This window comes from Protopterus annectens, chromosome 9.part0, assembly GCF_019279795.1.
Source record: "Protopterus annectens isolate FY-2018-M chromosome 9.part0, PAN1.0, whole genome shotgun sequence".
Classification (NCBI taxonomy): Eukaryota; Metazoa; Chordata; order Ceratodontiformes; family Protopteridae; genus Protopterus; species Protopterus annectens.
This window is the reverse complement of record NC_056743.1, coordinates 1,004,647,376-1,004,666,717: the sequence shown is the minus strand read 5'-3', so window position 1 is coordinate 1,004,666,717 and position 19,342 is coordinate 1,004,647,376. Positions and strand designations below refer to the sequence as shown.

At 40.5% G+C, this 19,342-nt stretch overlaps 1 protein-coding gene across 1 annotated transcript in view; it reads right to left on the bottom strand.

Annotated features, from left to right (window-relative positions):
• KMT2D (lysine methyltransferase 2D) overlaps positions 1–19,342 on the bottom strand; it is a 3,358,270-nt gene that overhangs the window by 62,251 nt on the left and 3,276,677 nt on the right. Inside the window, exon 52 of the mRNA XM_044082193.1 lies at positions 2,069–2,177. Within this exon, the coding sequence (XP_043938128.1) occupies positions 2,069–2,177 (109 nt within the window). The remainder of the gene's footprint in view (positions 1–2,068; positions 2,178–19,342) is intronic.

Genomic DNA, 19,342 nt, shown 5'->3' with positions numbered 1-19,342 from the left:
TCTCAGAGCCTCAGACAGGGTAGTTGTTGGCGCCGAGACAAGGGGTCCTCTCGTAGACGTTGGAAGTATGAGCCTTGGAATAGAGGGATCCAAGGGAGGAGAATATGTGGGGGTCGCCGGGGCAATGGACCCAAAACCCAGAGTGGGATGGGGCTCTAGTAAAATTTGTAGGTCCCCTGACGGTCAGCAGCTGATCAAAGAGGAGCACCACATCCACTTCAGATAGGCTCCTGGTGGACCTTACCGATGCCCCTGAGAGGTAATCAGGCTGGTCCAAAAAGGGGCTGAAAGCTTGTCAGGCAAATGGATCCACAGACTGGGAGTACTGGGTCTGTGATGTACTGAAAAACGGCACTGAGGATTCCAGTTTAGAAACCAGCATCAGTGGAATAATCGGGGCCGAGACCGGGCTCGGAGCCGAAGTCACAGCTGGGATGGAGATCAATAGCTTCTCCAAAAATGTTGTCGGAACCGATGTCAGAGCGGAGATGGGGGACGTCGGTGCCGAGGTAGAGACAGGCAAACTGGTCGGAACCGAAGTTGCAGCGGGAGCCGTAGTTGTTGGTGCCGGGACCGGCACCGATGAGGAAATCATAGCAACTTCTGTATGTACCACTGGAGCCAAACTTGGAGCCGAGGTGGTCAGAACAGAGGAGGCGATTCGATGCGCAGAAGTCATCTTATGGGCCATTTGCTTATGAGGCTTGCCCCTATCACCGGCCGGTGAAGAGGGGTCAGAACGAGGACGTTTTTTGTCCACAGAAGGAGGGGTTGAAGCCCCCGATGCAGAAATAGCCTCCGAAAAAGGTGAAGGAAGCAGGCCCTTGAGTATTAACTTATTTCATCTTTCATTCAGTGTCCGCTGACAAACTGGCACAAATATCACAGGGAGGTTTTGCCGATAAGTGTGGAACCTCCAAACAATACACACATTCTAATGCAGATCGCTACTAGGTAATTTACCACTGCAAGAAGAGCAGTGTTTAAAACCTGTAGTCCCTTTCTTTTCAGACATAAAAGAAAAAAGCACACAACGCTAAACCAGAAAGGAAAGTTAGAGAGAGAGAGGGAAATACCAACAATGGTATTGGGAATACCACAAGGGTAAAGTGGGCAAATACCAACAATAGTACTAGAAAGGAAATGCCTATGGGTAGAGCAGAGTGAGTTATTAGAGAAAAATAATAATTTGACAAGAGAAAAACTGACAAATTTTGAAAAATATACACTTAGCTGGAGAGTTCGGTGAAACGCTGCTATATGGCTGTGCGGCAAACAAGATCTGAGGTAACTGTGTGAAGGGCATTGTAGGTAGCAGCTTAGCTTGAGAGTTTTTGGTGCACGCAAGCTTGGTATAAGGCCGACTCGTTTCTGAGGGCTCGGAAACGAACCCATCAGTGATGAATAGGAAGAAGTTTAGCAACTTCAGATAATCTTCTACTTAGCCAACGAGCCAGTTAGGAGACCAACTCGAAGCTTTCGCGGCAAACGAGATCTGGGGAGTTGCCATGAGGAACCATGGGATAGGGGTTAGCCTCGAGCCAGTAAAAGCTCTTGAGCTTTAGTATCAAACGAGTCGGAGCAGAGAATCGGCTCCGAACCCATCCAGCAAGAATTATGACGAGATAGGACTACATAACATCAAGGCTTTTCAGACGACCATTCCTGGCACTCACCTTCACTAATAAAGTGTTTAATCTTTAGTAATTTTCTTGCTGGGTTGTTGCCTTTTAGATAACATGGCACAAATAATATCTATTCTGTTAACATACTGTAAAATTCATCATCCATTCTATTAAATGCATAAAGCTTTGCTATATTGAGTAACACATTATCAAGTGGAACCCTGTTATCCAGGGTTACCCTTGTAAAAGAATTTAACTTTGCGGTTTTATGACCCAAGTATCAAAATACACAAAGTCTACAAAAGTAGATGACAAATTATACAGTCACTAGAATATTAAATTAGCCAGACAATCAACCTAAGGTATATATTTTGAATGGTAAATTATCAGCATGCGACAATTATCTTTTGCAAAACAAGAGCTCTGACCAAAACTTCAAATACCTCTTCGCCTTTTGGGATCCTTCTACTAGAGATGATGATAATCTTGTCTTCCTTGTCAAATGTCACAACCTCAGCAACGCAGTTTGGAGCACAAGAATGATTAATGTACCTTTCAAAGAAAAAAGAAGACTAAGCAGAGAGTCCAGTGTAATGTAGAACAGAGTCAAATAACTAATTTATTATAACATACCATGAGTACGCTGACAACAAGCACAGAAATCCTAAACATACATACATGAGGTTTGTTTTAAGCAGTTAATGAGAAATCCCTTATATTCCACAACTTTTCTAAGTATTTTTTTTAACAATGCAGAAAAACTGTAAACTTCTTAACTGTACATTTTCATGTGTATTGTCATTATTATTTTAGCAATATCAAATCTCTCTCATTTTTTTGTCTTCATTTAGGCAACAGCATGGCTTAACAAATCAATCTTTCCATTCCTTTAAACAACTCCATTCCAAAATAACAACTAAAACGGAGCATGTACACACTTTTAAGTATGTGGGATTTATGTTTACGTTTGACAGTGTATTTGCATGTACAACACAGGCATCTGAAGAAGATGGTACCATCCATAACAGCAGTTCTTCGAGTAAAGCTTCTCTCCTGCCACTTGAGAGACACTTTGTATACAGTCGCTGTTTACATGTTCAAAATAGTTTGCAAGATTTCTTCAGTACTTATTTTGTATACTTGGTTTATTGCATTAGCTAGTACTGGGTATGTATGCATCACAAGCACACTTTCTTTGCAGGGCCTTCCAAGTTTGAAAACTCAAGAGTGCAGGCTACAGGAGTCTTGAGCCATCTGTATATGCATTTTTTTGCTTGCACACCACCAAAGCTAGCGAATGCTCACAGTAAAAGGGGCAACTTGGAAAATCTGAATGGATAACAGTAAACAACGTAGGTAAACCCAAATGATAAGCATCTGTTAATGAACACATTTTCTTTGAAGGTCTATTGTTATGGTACCTTACAGAACTGTAGTTTTCTATAAGCAATTTCCACCCCCAAGTAGTTTTCTTCACTTCTGGCTGTTAGGTGTTACTTTACAAATACTGAGACACTGCCTATTATTTTCAGTAGATATGCAACAATGAAAGGGGTACACACCCTAGAATTTGTGACAGACAATTTGGATCATTAAACTAGACTTCAGTAATGGTCCTGATAGCAACATCATCCAACCAAAATTTATAAATCACAACTTTTATTGTTGTGATGACTTCTATATTTTCCCCCTGTTGGAATATGTGGCGGTCTAAAAAAAAAATAGGGATGGAAAAGTTCCTGTTCAGTACTTGCACTCCATGGGGGTCCAAAGAGAAACCCATTAGGTGCAAAGTATTGTGGCTGCTCCAAGTCGACAAGTAATGAATCCCTGTCTATGATACAAATCCCTTAATCACTCACTAAATGCTAGAATTTTATAATTTGATTTGTGAAGACTGTATGAGGTGTTAGTAGAGCTCCACAAAGCATCTGACATGTTTGGCATGATGCTGGATAATCTCTTGACATCCTGTTGCATACCGAAGAGGGAAGGATGATCTTAGAATTCTTCCAATGTGAATAATGATCAGGTTGTAATTACCATTAATCATGTGAATAATGATCAGGTTGTAATTACCATTAATCATTTTTAATCTAGTTGACATGTCCTTAATGTTGGCTGCAGCTGATAGGGCACTGTTACACACTTCTTGCCAACTTCAAAGAGGTCCACTTCTGCTTTACAAACAAGAAAATCACCAAATAAGATATAGGGGGTGGATGCAAAAGCTAGGTAGCAGTATTTGCTTTACAGGCTTACTTTTTAAAAATCTGTCTTGGCTCAGTTTTAACACAGGTACTTTTTTATTACAGGCTCTTCTCACTGCCACTTAATTTGACTCTACAGAAACAACTGTCTGTCAATCATGTTATATGCAAAAGTTTATGGCTTTCTTGAGCTTATGGTTTCTTGTTGTAGAGGTTAAGCATTTGCAGGTGAATTGTTCAGAACCTCTACACACACCATGTAGGGATGTCTAACCACTTCATGGTAATTTTCACTATCCCGCTGATGCCTTTCAAGGAAGGATTATCCTAATTATTGGAAGAATGCCACCTCCTATGGCATACAAGGGTAAAGCTCTCAGTGTGTCCCAGGTTACCAGAGATCAATCATCAGCTTAGGCACCAACTAGAGCTGACCAACAGGAATAGGAATGAAGAGTCATTTCCTGCTAACCTCATCCAGGAAGGAGAGTAGGGGAACATGCTGGGGGCACTGTCATTTCATGAGCCTAAGTGGTATTGGGGCTGTAATGAGAGCTAATGCTGCAGTAAGTGGGGCTCTTCCTTCACAGTGTCAATACACACTCACCTTTATGATGTCAGCCCTGAATGTCAGAGGGAGGTAAAGCTTAATGGAAAAAGCCAGCTGGGATGCAGTATACACGGACTCCGGTTCTTTACTCCTCTCCCAAGTCACAAAACATTCATAGCCTGAAGACCAGAAGATCTTCCCTTCTACAGAGACAAGATCCACCCAAAGACAGGATGGCTGTGGTACCCCCAACCCCAAGACATGGTATAAATTAAAAGTTATGTACTCACCATTAACTATGTATCTGTGTTGTCCATTTTCATTCTTCCTCAACTTATGGGTTACATATTAGACTTCAGATCCAACTTGGCTGCATACAACACAGTTTCGGATCCAACTCTCGAGCTCCTCCTTCTACCCACAATGCCCCAGTCCGCCTACAATACCTCAAAAAGAGTTTTCTGCCTTATAGATCCTAAGACTAGGAGGAAGGAAATAACAGTAAAGCTAGGGCTCAAACCTGGAACAAAAGGTTCCACAATATCCGTAAGATCACTCCAGAAGATGAAAGGAAGCGGGAAGGATAGTGGGGAGTTGACAAAGAATGAAAATTGACAACAGAGACTCCCAGTTATGGTAAATACATAACTTTAATATCTAATAATGTCCTTTTCATTTTTTCCTCAAAGTAGGGGACAGAGCCCCCAGCTATGTGAATCTTGGGTGGCTCCTGTTGAAGGATATTCCGAAGAGCTGCCAAACCAAAAGCAGCTCTGCTTCTGGAGGTTAAATCTAGTTTGTAATGAGCAACAAAAGTATAAGGATTAGGCCAGCTAGCTGCTGCACAAATGTCAATGGAAGTTCTAGACCAGAAAGCAGGAAAAAGTTGCCATGGATCTAGTTGAATGTGTTTTAGGAGGCTTTTATATAGAGCGATTCTGCTGAGTATATTCAAAAGAAATGCAATCAGTAATCCATTTGGCCAGGGTAACTTTAGAAACTGGTGATCCCAGTCTGGTGAGAAAGAAACCAACAACTGGTCTGTTTTCCTGAAATCCTTTGTCCTGTGTAGATAAACATGTAGTTGTTTATGTACATCTAAAAGATGTAGCATGTACTGTCCCTTACTTGAAAAATTATGGAAGAAGACAGGCTATTATTAAACTACTATAAACTTTATTATAAATTTTATAACTATTATTATAAAATAAACTATTTATGTTAATGGGTTGATTTAAATTTTAGTACAAAATACAGTGTAATGTGATGTATGGTTGTAAAAAGGTCTGATGAAGTGGCGTGAGTAGCACCACGAAAGCACTTACCTACATTAAACATTTTTTACTTCTTGGCAAATAACAATGACTTCCTTGGCTGTGGTTTGAATCGCTGGCTGCTTTTCTGTGTTTTATTATAGCTCAAAAAATAATTTCCCTAGTCGCTCCAATTTGCTCACCCAGCATTTCCGACAGAGCAATCTGTAGGGAATCTTTACAGTCAAACTCATTACACTCTCAGAAAATATGTTCCCAGTTACTGCTTTCTTCCCCATCACATCTCCAACATAGGTTCATAGGTGCATACTAGGATAATGGCTCTGGAGCCTTTATAATCCTAGCCCGCAGAAGTGCCCGGTCATTGTGCTGCCTGACTTAATTTTAGAATAAAACTTTGTAGTGTGACTGTTACTTAGCACTCCACATGACCACACCTGGCTACTGCAACCCTACACTCCAAGATATAACTGCATTTGCATGCGAAAATAAGAAAAAGAAAAGATCACAAATGGTTTGAATCCAGTAAAAAAGGCAATATATAGACTAACATTCTAGAACTGGAGGCACAATTTAGTAAGATGACAGTATGCCTTCTGCCATACTGAAAAGTATGCAGTTTGGAGGAGTTTACATTGATTTTCATAATAAAAGAAGGGGAATGTCCTTGTTTCACTTTATATTGACTAAAAGCTGAACAAAATGTGTTTTAAGCAAGGAGTTCACACAGCAAAATTACAGAGCTGCAATTACAAAAAAACTGAGCTGCCTTCTTCTTGTGGTATTCTTCAATGTATTAAGTTCCACAAGTAGTGTGGTTCATTTGGATCCTGAAGAAGGTTTCCAAGAAAATTAAATTCAGAGATTCTTATTTCTGAATGGGGATTTTAGCACTCTTGTAAATGTCCCTACTAATTCCAAGGATCACCGTGAAATAGATCACTGATCAGTGCTGTGAAGATTTTGTCTTTCCACGAGGCTGCTTCCACCCATTCAGACCCCAACAGAAAGCACTTACAATTTTACATTACTGAAAGTGCAACTGCTGCAGAATGAATAGCACAGGATTTGAATAAATAATACTCTGACTGGACATCACCAATAACCCAAAGCTGAAGATGTACCCAGCCTCAAATAATGCTCTGAGCTTGGTTTTCCTGTATATCATCCAACTTTCAAACTGTTCACATTATACTGACACTTTCCATGCTGGGTTAAAACAATCTTGCATAGATCATCTTTAACTTTATTGTTAATCATCAAAAAATGGTAAATGGAGGAGGAATGGCACTGACCTGTAACCCAACAAAAAGCACTTACTGCAGAGTAGCACAGACAGTGCCCTCTGTTGTAGTATCCATCAAGTGACAACATGCTCATTTCAATATAGGCGCATATTATTGAAGAAGCTGTCTGCATTGTCTTCCCTAACATAAAGCACTTAGTATTTAGTGCTCATGTAAGGATGAAACCTTGCATTCATTTTACAAATTGATTCCATTTCAAAAGCTGGTTTCAGAAGCCCCGATATCTAACCTAACAAGACAGCACCTAATGGCAAGTTGAACACCCAGTACTCTCTGCTGCAGTAGCCATCAAGTGACAACTTTTACAGTTACCGGTGGCTGCACTGAATGTGCCCAAAGAGTAAATGGATAATGGTAAGTTTTGACCTGAAACAAAGCACTAACAGTTTTCAAAGACATGCAAGAGTACTTATCATAGGGTGAAAGCCTGCATACAACTTCCTCAAAAGATGGAATACTCTTAATTTCGCTCCATGATAAATCTGCTGCCTCTATCTGAGGAAAGATTCTTTGGAGCCTGCTTGGGGTATAAAGATATCTATGTAAACACTTCCAGGCAAAGATTCTAAATCTTCTAGATATTTGGGAGACATACATATATCACCCCATTGTTTTTCTGTGAATTGTTTATCCAATCTCTCTTCTCAATTCTTCCTAACCTCTTCTGATCAATTCTTATATCTCTCATGCAATATTTTATGCACTCTAATTATTCCTTCAATGGTAACTTCTGTTCTAGACTCTACTAGGAAATCTACCACTGCTGGTGTTTCATTTAGGACACCCCTATTTCTCTCTCTTTACCTGTAATCTCATATCAATGTTTGACATGAAAGGCAATCTGTAATCTCCAGTACAAACAAGTTTTTGGGATCTTCCCACTCTATTACCTTCCCCTCTCTAGTCATTTGCTCCAAAAACCTTGGTTCCTTTGCCAGGTTTTTAAAATATACTCCCACCCCCTCTTGCCTATTGTCTGCATCCTTTACTGCAATCACCCCTATTGGCAGAATCTCCTTTCTCCATTCCCATACTGGCTTAGTTCTCAGAATACCTTCTGCTACTTTATGAATATAACATTCTGTATGATTACTGTTGTTCTCCTTCAAAGTTTGCATCCAAAATCCCAGTCTCTTCCCATTTGAACTTCTCCGCATTTCTTCATCATCTCTTACCATTTTGAGTTAATAGTTTTCTGCTTGAGCTATGTATAAGAGCCTCAACTGTATTGCTCTGAAATACCCCTTCAAATCAAGTAATCCCAATCCACCCTGTTCTATTGGAAGAATGAGCTTTTCCCACTTGACTCTTGCCGTCTTCTCCTGCCCACATAAAATCCTTCAGCTCTTTATTAATTACTATACTCAACTTCTCTGGTTGGTAAAAATATGCCTGACCTCTATACAAGACTAAAGGGACTAAAAACATTTTAACTGCTTTAACTGCTTCTATCTTACTATCACTATCCATACAACAGAGCTTCCACTTTCATAATTTTTGTATCATCTTTTGTTTGGTCTCTTCCCACATATCCTTAGCTGCCACATCAGTCTCATTTTTAATCTATTCTCCTAAATACTTAATTTTATCATGTCCCCATAAGTACAGATACTGCTGAACCAATATGTATGTGGGTACATAACTTTGTGCTATTGCTTTTGCTTCCTTAATTTTGTATACCTTTAAACTGTCTCAGTATGTTCCACAGGACTGTAATGTCCCTTTCTGGCTTTGTCAGGTATAAAATAATGTCATCTGCAAATAGAGCCAGCTTCCCTTGACTACCATACCAATTAAATCCTTGAATTTCTGAGTCCCTTACTTTCTGTGCAATGGTTCTAAATATAATGCAAACAACAAAAGGGAGAGAGAGGACAACTCTGTCTAGTTCCTCTGCTCAAGCAGAGATTATAAGAGAGGACCCCACCCCTCTTTAAATTTCATCTCCAGACCCTCTTATATCCTCTTAATCAATTTTCAGGGAATGCAAATGCTTCCATTGCTCTGCTCATGAAGTCCTATCTCAATTTGTCAAATGCTTTCTCTGCAGCAAGACCTACCAACAAAAATGGTATTTTCTTTACATTCTGTTTCCCTCTGTTAATGTTGTCCAACTGTTTGCCTCCCCTCCACAAAACCACACTGATCCATATCTATCAATTCTGGCATAACCTTTGCAATTCTTTTTGCCATTACAAACACTTCATAATCATGATTTAGTATTGAAATGGGTCTGTATGAACCTGGCTCTGATGGATCTGTACCCTCTTTAGGTATTACAGCTACTACTGCTTTCTTCCAGGATGCTGGCACTTCTCCTCTTAAAACACCGTCAAACAAAGCCTTATAGGTTGGTACTAGGCTATCGGCCCTAGGCACTATACAATCCTAGCCATAACAATTCCCTGGCTATTTCTTCCCACACTAGTTACTTCCCTGGACCCCTGTCTAGCAGGGCAACTGACGTGATCCCAGGGTGAATTTCCCTTCTCCCATCCAATCGTCAAGGTTCCTTTTGAAGGGGACCAAGAAGGCACTCTGCTTGACATGTATGGGCAGTCTATTCCAGAGTCTGGGGAGTCTCTGTGTCAGGAACCTATCCCTCCAGTATGTTTTATTGTGATGACAAGGTTTAGATCCCTGGCGCGTGTGGCTCTGAGGGATTGGGATTTCTTTAAGTATAGCATGTCTATCAGCTCTGGGTTTGACATGGCCTTGTATGTTAAGCAGAGATCGCCTCTGTGTAGACTATATGCGACAGAGTTTAGCTGGAGTTTTTTAAGGCGGTCAGCATAGGGCATCTGCTTTAGGCCTGTGATTCTTTTAGTGAGGTATTTTTGTGGCCGTTCCAGTTGTTGCAGATGTCTTAAGAGGTACATACCAAATGGGGCGTTGTATTCTATAATGGGTCTAATGAGGGATGAGTACAGTGGGACAATGACCTCCTTTTTTCTAGATGAAAAGCCCCTAGCGATGAGGTGTGCCACACAGAAGGATTTCCTGACTGTTGTGGTGATGTGGTTATTGAAGGTGAGACCACTGTCCACCTGTGTCCCTAAGTCTCTTATCACAATTTCGGTGTTTAGTGTACTGCCACCTATGTGGTAATTTACGGGTACATGTGTTTTCCCCAAAGGGGATAACTTCACATTTCTTGACATTGAGCTTGAGCCCATGGCTCTGGCACCAAGTATCTGTTTCTGTAAGGCCCTTTTGTAGAGTATCCACATCATTTGGGGATTCAATAATGGTTCCCAGTTTGCAGTCATCTGCGAACTTTGTTAGCCAGAGTCCCTTAGTGTTGGCCTGTACTTCAGAGAAGTAGATGCCAAACAAGAGCGGTCCCAGTACTTCAGAGAAGTAGATGCCAAACAAGAGCGGTCCCAGGACTTGAACCCTGAGGTACACCATTTGTCACTTGTCTGGAGCTGGATTTGGAGTCAACTACTTTTACGGTGTGGTTTCTGTCAGTAAGCCAGTTGGCAACCCATCGAGTGAAGTAGGGATTAATACCCAGCTTAGTAAGGTTATCTATAATTCCAGAGTGAGGGATGGTGTCAAAGGTCTTGGCGATGTCTAGATAGGCTGTGTGGACTGCCTTTCCCTCATCCACGGTTCTGGAGACTGATTTGAAGAAGTCAATCAGGTTCAGGAGACAAGATCGGCCATTCACAAACCCAAATTGGGTGGGGTCCAGTGTTTGAAGGTTGTCAATATCTTTGTTTATAAGTTCCATGATAATGCGTTCCATAGCCTTGCAGATCAGGCTCGTCAGACTGATGGGGCGGTAGTTCCCGGGATCCAAGGTGGATCCCCCCTTGTGGAGTGGGATAATTGTAGCTGTGCGCCACTCAGTGGGCACGAAGCCTGAGGTGAGGCTATGATTAAACATGACACTTAGGTGAGGTGCCAGTTCATTTTGTAGTTCATGTAGTACACAGCCCGGGATGTCATCTGGTCCCATGGATGCTTTATTCTTAGTTTTGGAGAGTGCGTTTTTTTACCTGTGTGGCCATTATTACCAGAATTTGGCAACTTTACGGTATTGAGATGGGCCGTTTAGGGGGTGAGGGGGGATGAAGTTGGCACTGAATCGATCTCCCAGGATATTGGCAGTATTCTTGGGATCAGTATATTTAATGCCATTCGGTTGTAGCTCAGAGCAGATCTGAGCATTGCCATTTAGATTCTTGACAAAGTTATAGAATGCCTTCTGGCTGTCTTTGGAATCTTTAGCAATTTTATTTTCATAACTAGCTTTGGAGGATTTTATGTGGGATCTCAGCTTCTTATGGAGGCTGGTAAGGGAATTTTTTGCATCGTGGGATTTTCCTCTTTTCTGCAACAGTTTCTTCCTTTTGTTGTAAAGTTTGTTTATGGCAGGGGACCACCAGATTGGCTTCCTTTTTTAGGAGGACAGCATCTTGGTTCTATCTGGGATGGCAAGATTCATGCATGAGTGGATGTGCTCGTACAGTGCCCTAGTGTAGGACTCAGCAGTCGAACTTTCAGTTTCCGTCAGCAAGGGTGTCATGAACTTTGTCACTTCTGACTTGAGTAACACGAAGTTGGCTTTGGAGAAGTTTTTTATGGAGGTTTCCTTACTGGAGAGTGGGGGTGGGATGTGGATGTTAAGGGTGATGTGGATGTTAAGGGTGATTAGCTTATGGTCTGACCTGACCAACGAGGGGGTGACCATAGGTGTGGAGCATCGATTTCTCATGTTGGTAATTACCAGGTCTAGGATATTGGAGCCCCTGGTGGGACTATGGATTAGATGATCCAGGGCGTTGGAATTTATGAATTCCAAGAACCGTTGGGCAAAGGTGTTGGTACACGAGTAGTTTTCCCAGTTAATGGCAGGGTAGCTGAAATCACCCAGTATTAGGGTGTTAGGTTGTATCTTAATATTTTCCAGTATGTTTAGAAAAGTACAGTGAGAATCAAGAGGCATGGTGGGGGATCTGTAGCAAGCTACAATTTGGATTGCAGTCTTACCTAGTATTAGTTGCACCTGGAGAATTTCAGGCGCATTGTGTTGAGCAACTAGCATGGTGACGTGAATATCCTTGGTGAATATGGACACTCCTCCACCTTTAGTGTTTCGATCCTGGTTTGGTAGCCGAAAAGTGTGGTAAGAGTTGTAGCCTGGTATTGCAGGGGTGCTCTCTGGAGCCTTGAACCAGGTCTCAGTTACTACACAGAACATCGATGTCCTCCATTTTTAGGAGTGCCTCGAGAGTGTGCATTTTGAGGTTTAGACTTCTAGCATTGAGTAGCATTATCTTCAGATTTTGCATGCTTGTACCTGTTACGGTGGTGGTTTTATCCTTTGAACTTTGCCTAAAAAAGGCACTATAGGGGTGGCAAGAGCTTTAGCCAGTAACCTGAATCCCACGGGCGACAGGAGCAGACCATCTCTGGCAAAGCATCCTGGTGTGTCGATCATGTCGTTTCAGGCAGACAGATACTGAATCCCCTTTGAATGGCACCAAAAGCTTAGCCAATTGTTGAAGTCAATCATTTTGCCCTTATAATGTGGTATAATTCTGGGCGAAGGCAGGATGATACTCAGGGCTAGGGTCATGCCTGCCTGGGCCACATGATCCGATAGCTCTTCCATGTCTCTTTTCATGTAGTCCAGGGAGGTATGTCTCAAGTCATTCACTCCAACATGGACAATGACAGAGTCATATTTGTACTTGTGGAGTGACTTGAGTGCATGCATTAAGTGGCAGATCCTGGCACCTGACAGGCAGCTGACTAATTTTCTCCTTGTTCAGCCTGGTGAGTGGGACATCAGTGTGCCTGACTATAGAGTCACCTATGACTAAAGTGTTAGGTACGTTGTCTTGCCTTAGGGGCTGTTGCTGGGTGGCACACTGGTGTTGTGAGCTATGTGACACTTTCGTTGTGATTGGTGTTTGTCTGCGTTTCAGCTTCGGAGGTCCTTGTTGCTTGGGCAGGTTACAGTTAAGGGCCTCTGCATATGTGGATTTAGTGTTGCTATCAGTGGGTGTTGGTGGTGTGAGTTTAGAAGGGCTATGTGTTGCTTGAGGTGTAGTGCGGGTGTTAACCTTCTGCTCTTGACTGTCTAGCACAATCTTGTGTGGAGAGAGCTTTGCTTCCAGTAAGGCTACGTAAGTGCATCTCTCACAGGTTGTAGTGTTGGATGGTAGGAGGAGAGGGTTGTCTGTGTACATGAGGCAACTGCTGCACTGCCCCAGTATGCCCGGATTCACCAGGTGGACAGGATAAATCACCGGAAGCTGACCCTTCGACATGCCTTGTTTGGTGCTTTTTTTTTTTTTTTTAAAGTACAGGAACTGTTTTCCCTTCCCTTAGCAAGGTACTTTGCAATTATAGGCTGTTTAGTGCCTATGATTAATTTCTCCTTATTAATAAGGAGAATTGAGTGCTTGTATCAGTGTAAGGCTTCCTAGTGCTTTCCAGCAGGTATTAGAGCAATTGCTAGTCACAGGGATGCTTAAAGGTAAGATGAAAAAAAATGGTTTATCCTAAATACTGCAGTGTGCACTAGAGAAGTTAGATGTGAAAGTAGGTAACTTAAGTTTTACCTGTCTAAAAAGTTAAGTTTTAGTAGAGTCTCACTATTTTTAAAACAGCAAGATAAACTGAAAGGGGGTGATCACTTTTGTATTCTGGTACTATGGAATACAGTAGGATGGCCAATAAATTTAAATAGTTGAAGGGGAGTGATATCACAAAATTATAATTTTGTGCTTACTCACACAAGCCAGTGAAAGCAGAGAGGAAATGAGATATATGGTCAATATAACACAAGAGGAAGGCAACTAGAAAGATAGTGGTATTTAAGAACAGAATAGTAACAGACCTTTATCAGTTTTTTCCTTCCCAGCTTCCAAACTTCCACAGGAATACCATCTATTCCTGGGGACTTTCCTGTAGATTGGTTATACATCACCATTTTTATCTCGTCTCCTACTATCCCTGTTAGTAACTCAGCCTCCTCTACCTCTAGCCTTGGCATATTTAATTCTTCCATAAACATTTCCATTTGTACCTTTTCTTGATTTCCATATTTATCGGCTTTATACGGACTTTCATAGAATTTTCAAAGTATTTCCAATACTTCTACAGGATCCCTTATCTTCCTTGTTACAGGCTCCCTAAACTTGGTGACAAGCCCTTTCTATTTTCTGTTGTCTGAGTCGTCATGCTAAAAGTTTTTGGCTCTAAAGTTATTTTCAAAAAACAGTTGCTTAACAGCAATCTTTTTAAACACATACATATCAAGGTAATCCCTTATTTTCTGTCTAGCATTCTGCAGTTACTCCTCTTCTTGCTCTGGGAGATTCTCACTACTTTGCAGTACTTTAACACTAATCAGTCCCTCTAAGTAATTTTTGTTACTTAACTAGATCTCTTTTTCTTCTACTCTATTTTTAAATTCCACTTTGATTTTATTCCACTCCCTACCTATTTTTTCAGAAAAAAAATCTGTCTTCTCTAATAGCTCCTGAATAATTTCCACTGCCCATTCCTTAAAGGAAAACTCCACCTTAGAACTCAAAACACATTTTTTTCATTGTATCTTTGCTTTTGAGCTATTTTAATGCCTCAAAATCACTCCAAGTGCTTCTTTGACAATTTGAATGCATTTCTCTCAAAATGGTAGATGGGGCCTGCCTTGGTAACGTGATCTTGTTTTCTTGGCTTTCATTCCTTCTTCCCAGAATACACTTCAAGTCCTCTTTATATGACTCATGCTAGACATAAGGAAGTGGTGCTGTTATCATGCCATTAAGGTTGAATGGCAGGACAGTGAAGCACTGTCTAAACACACCTTCTGTAACAGAGCTGCTTCTGTGTTTACCTAAGACTCATTTATGTTTCTGTCAGAACTTGTTCTATGCTATAAATAGCCATTACCTACTTGCAGCAAAAGTAAGTAGATAAAAACAGTTTTTTTGTAAGAGGAGTCTTTTGTACTCCTAATAAGATTTGACAAACCCTCCCCCACACTCTCATGCTGAGGTGTGAAAACTCTCATTGCAGTAAATGATCCTTGGTGTAAGTTTACAAGCAATAAGTAGTAAGACTCAACTTAGTCTGTTTGCTACTTCCCAATGCCTTCAGTGGGAGGATTTTTCTCTCTCATGAATGATGCAGACTTAAAATGTGCTTTACTAGTGCCTCAATTATTTCTGTCATGTTCACTCTCCTTTTTTCTATTTCATATTTACTTATACTTTGGTAACCAGGAAAGTGAACTGGTCCCAGGACCCTTTTCAGCCACAACTTAGGCAACATTGGCAAAGATAATAATTATTAAACTCACTTAGCAATACAAAGAAAAAAAATACTGCCATAAAAACACTGACCAAGATTGCATGTGCAATACATAGCCAATGTGTGATAGTGACAAAGTAAACCATTGAGCAACATTTACTAGAATGTATACATTAATAATTCTTAACTAGACTTTATTTATTATAACAAATTCACTGTATGCACATGTTGCATACACACAAGTTATAAATATTTTATATATATATATATATATATATATATATATATATATATATATATAGTGTGTTTCTGTATATGTCTGTGTGCAAAGTACATGTGTACAAAAGCAAATGAGTGTGTGTGTGTGTGTGTGTGTATGCATTTAAACACAGTTAAGTACTTCTGATTTCCTTTTCTTAGTGTTTTTAATGCAAGGGCACATAGTAAATGTATGTTAAAGTAAATTCAGCAGTACATTATGGTTGCACTCTAACAATGTAAGGATTGACTCAAAGTCAGTGGGAATCTTCTACAATGGATCTGCATATGTACCACACATGCACCCCCCCCCTCTGGAATGTCGTCACAAAAAATCATAAGAGACCTTTTTATGAACAGTGTCAGTGCACCTATTTAATAGGGCTGCCACCTGGCTCTCTTTCTGCAGTTCTGGTGTGTGTATGTGTGTGTGTGTGTGTGTGTGAGATAGCTCTCAACCTTCCATACTCAAAATGAGGAACACCAGGTTTCATAATGTGGAACAAAGGAACAAAATGTGGAACACATACTAATGACTTACTGACAACTTCAACTAGGAGCATCGAGCATCATAGGATGGTTAAAATATGCAGGTTTTACTTAAAAAATATATGTTTTAATGAATTAATATGATTTATTTCTATTTTCCATGCATATTAGTTAAAAAAATTCCTACCAAAGAGTGTGTGCCAGACCCTTTCAATGTGGAACTTTGAGGAACATGAACTTTTTAAGACCCCAAATGAGGTACGTTCCTTGTAATGAGGTACACTTGAGAGATATGGACTGTGTGTGTATGCGCACGCGGGGGGGGGGGCTTGGAAATGGTAAATGCATTGATGTTTTGCAGGAAAAAAATATTTTCTGACTTTTCTCTAAATGCCACAGAAATCTTAAGATACATTTATCTTAACATATAAAATATTATAAATAACATTTAAAGCTTAGCATTTCAATACTCTGTTACTGCTTATGTAAATTTGTCAGAAAAGTTGACAATTGCCTTTAAAACCCTGACTGATCTAATTGCTTTGTTTTGCTATGAAAGGGGGAATTGTTAAGTTCTCCTCCCCTTTGCAATAAAACAGTAGAAAACAGTTCCACAGCTTTGTGTCTTTTTTATATCAGTTCCTGACATTAGCAGGAATAATTGTCCACTTAAGACTGACAGCAGTGCCTGACGGGGTAAACTACAGATGTAACTGTGTCTATGATATGTCATGCAGGTGGAGACAAATTTCTCTGCAAAGTATGTGAGAATTTGAGTTAAAAAAAAAGTAGGTGGGCTTTCCCTTTCTTTGACTCCAATGTAAGGAAATAAAAGTTTTAAAAAGTACAAGCAGATTTTGTGGTACCAACACATTGCTGGAACCATACTGTAGGGAGAAAAGAATCCTAACGATTGAGTTAAACTGTACGAGAGGGTGGAGTTTTCCTTTAAATTCCTCTCTTTTCAACAGGTGAGAAAGCACCAGTGTCTCATTCTTATTTCATTACACTGTGTTTGTTTTTATTTTAGTTATTACTAGTGCAAGAGCTGAAATAGTTATTAGGTGCGTATCAAGACCTTAAATTAAATGCACATGTTCCCGTTAAATGTGTATTCTGTCTAGCCTAGCCCAGTTTTTGTATCTTGGGGAATAATATGTAAATTCACCCTGAACTCCTAGTACTGAATTCATCTCTCCATGCCAAATGTTTTCATAAATTTCTTTAAAAATCTACCGTCCTTTGTTATATTTTGCCTTCTGGGCCTCCCAGACACATCTTCACTGCTGCAAATCAAATTCCAGTCCCCACCTATAAGTAACATTTCTTGCTGAAAGCTGATTATTTCTCCCAGAATGTTCTTAAGCTCCATTATAGCAGTTTTCGGGGGAATATAAATACATGCCAGTATAATCCTTCTCCCTTGCCAGTAGCCTCTTAATACTATAAATCTTCCATTACTGCTTTTTAAAGTTAACTATGCCCCATGGCTAAATAGGACAACAAATGCCTTAATAGACAATGCCTGGAAAAACTGGAAAAAGAATAACCAAGACAGACAGAAATATCAAGAACTACGAAATAAGGCCAAAACCCAAACAAAATTAGATAAAAAGAACTACTATTTAGACATCCAAAACAAGCATTCTAGAAACCCCCAAAAGTTCTGGTAGGCCATCAACACCCTTCTAAAACTGGGCAAAACAAACACCCCATCTCCCAACAACAATTCTGATAATGATAGCATAGCTTCAGAATTCAACCATCGCTTCACAGAATCTATCCTCGCACTATCTATCCAACTATCCAACAAGAACACTAAAACCACCCTAACTGTAGAACAAACTAACATACCCACCTTCACCTGTACCAACCTCTTCAGTTAAAAATCTACTCTCTGAACTAAAACCCACCACACTCGCAGCAGATGGTTTACCCACACATTTTCTAAAATTAACTGCAGAATCACTAGCCTACCCTGTCTCAATTCTTATAAACCACTCTATACAAGAAACCCACGTATCCCATCTATGGAAAGTGTCACATATAATTTCCCCTTCACAAAGGCAGAAACTCCTATGAACTATCAAACTACCGGCTAATTGCTACCTTGGTCCCCCCTTTCCAAGCTTCTGGAGAAATGTATTCACACCCAGGTAATGTACTACTTATCCTCACATAACCTTCCTCTCCCCCACACAGCATGGTTTCTGCCCAAACCATAGCACAACCACTGCTCTACTCTCCTTTACCAATCAGATTAACCATCTAAGAAATAACAAATTTGTCTCAGCCATATTCTTAGAGCTATCAAAAGTGTTTAATATGGTCTCCCATAACCTACTCTTAGACACTCTCTCAACCTTATCCTTCACCTCCTATACTAACTTCATGGTTTAGAAGCTACCTCTGTGACAGAAAACAATCAGTTAAATGGCAAAGTACACTACCTCCTCTCTTACCACCTACTATAGGCATCCCAGAAGGATCAATACTGGGTTCTCTACTATTCACCATTTTTACTAACAAATTACATCCTTCCACCCTGCATGCATCACTTATACAGTATGCAGACGACTCCACCCTAATCTGCTCAGCCCCATCCATAACCACTCTTCAAAAGCTTACCCAAGAATCCTTTTTCTCCGTGGAACAATGGATTACCGATATCCAACTCATTCTAAACCCCAACAAGACCAAATTACCCCCCCAATAAATCCAAATCCACACCTCCTACCTTCATTATCACCTCCAAAAACGGGACCACAATCTCCTCCGCCCCTCACACTAAGCTGCTTGGGGTTCAAATAGATAACAATCTAAACTTTAATGTCCATATCTCACAAACCATCACAAAGGTACATAAGAAACTAGGAACCCTATACAAACACAAACAGTTCCTATCGGACCAAGCTACAAACTCCTTAGCCCAAACCCACCTCTTGTCTACCTTAATGTATGCATCACCAATCCTAATTCATATCAGGAAAACAGACCTAAACAAACTAGAGTCATGTTACAATAAAACTGCAAAATTCGCTAACAACTCCACTTTTAGAAGTCATCCCTGTCTTGCCCTGAAGCAACTACAGTGGTTAGAACTCCCCCAGCTAATTAGCTGTCACCAATTAGTCCTCACCTTCAACATAAGAAACCCTCAGGAAACCCCATCCCTAAACCAACTTCTAAACCAATACTCTGCAAATCGCCCTCTATGCTCATCCAGCAAAACCCTGCTCTGCATAACCAAAGCCAATAACACTGCAGGGAAAAGTCTGTTCTCCCACACCATTGCTAGGAAATGGAATAACCTCCCCCAAAGTATCTCCTCTGCACCATCCATCTCACTTTTCAA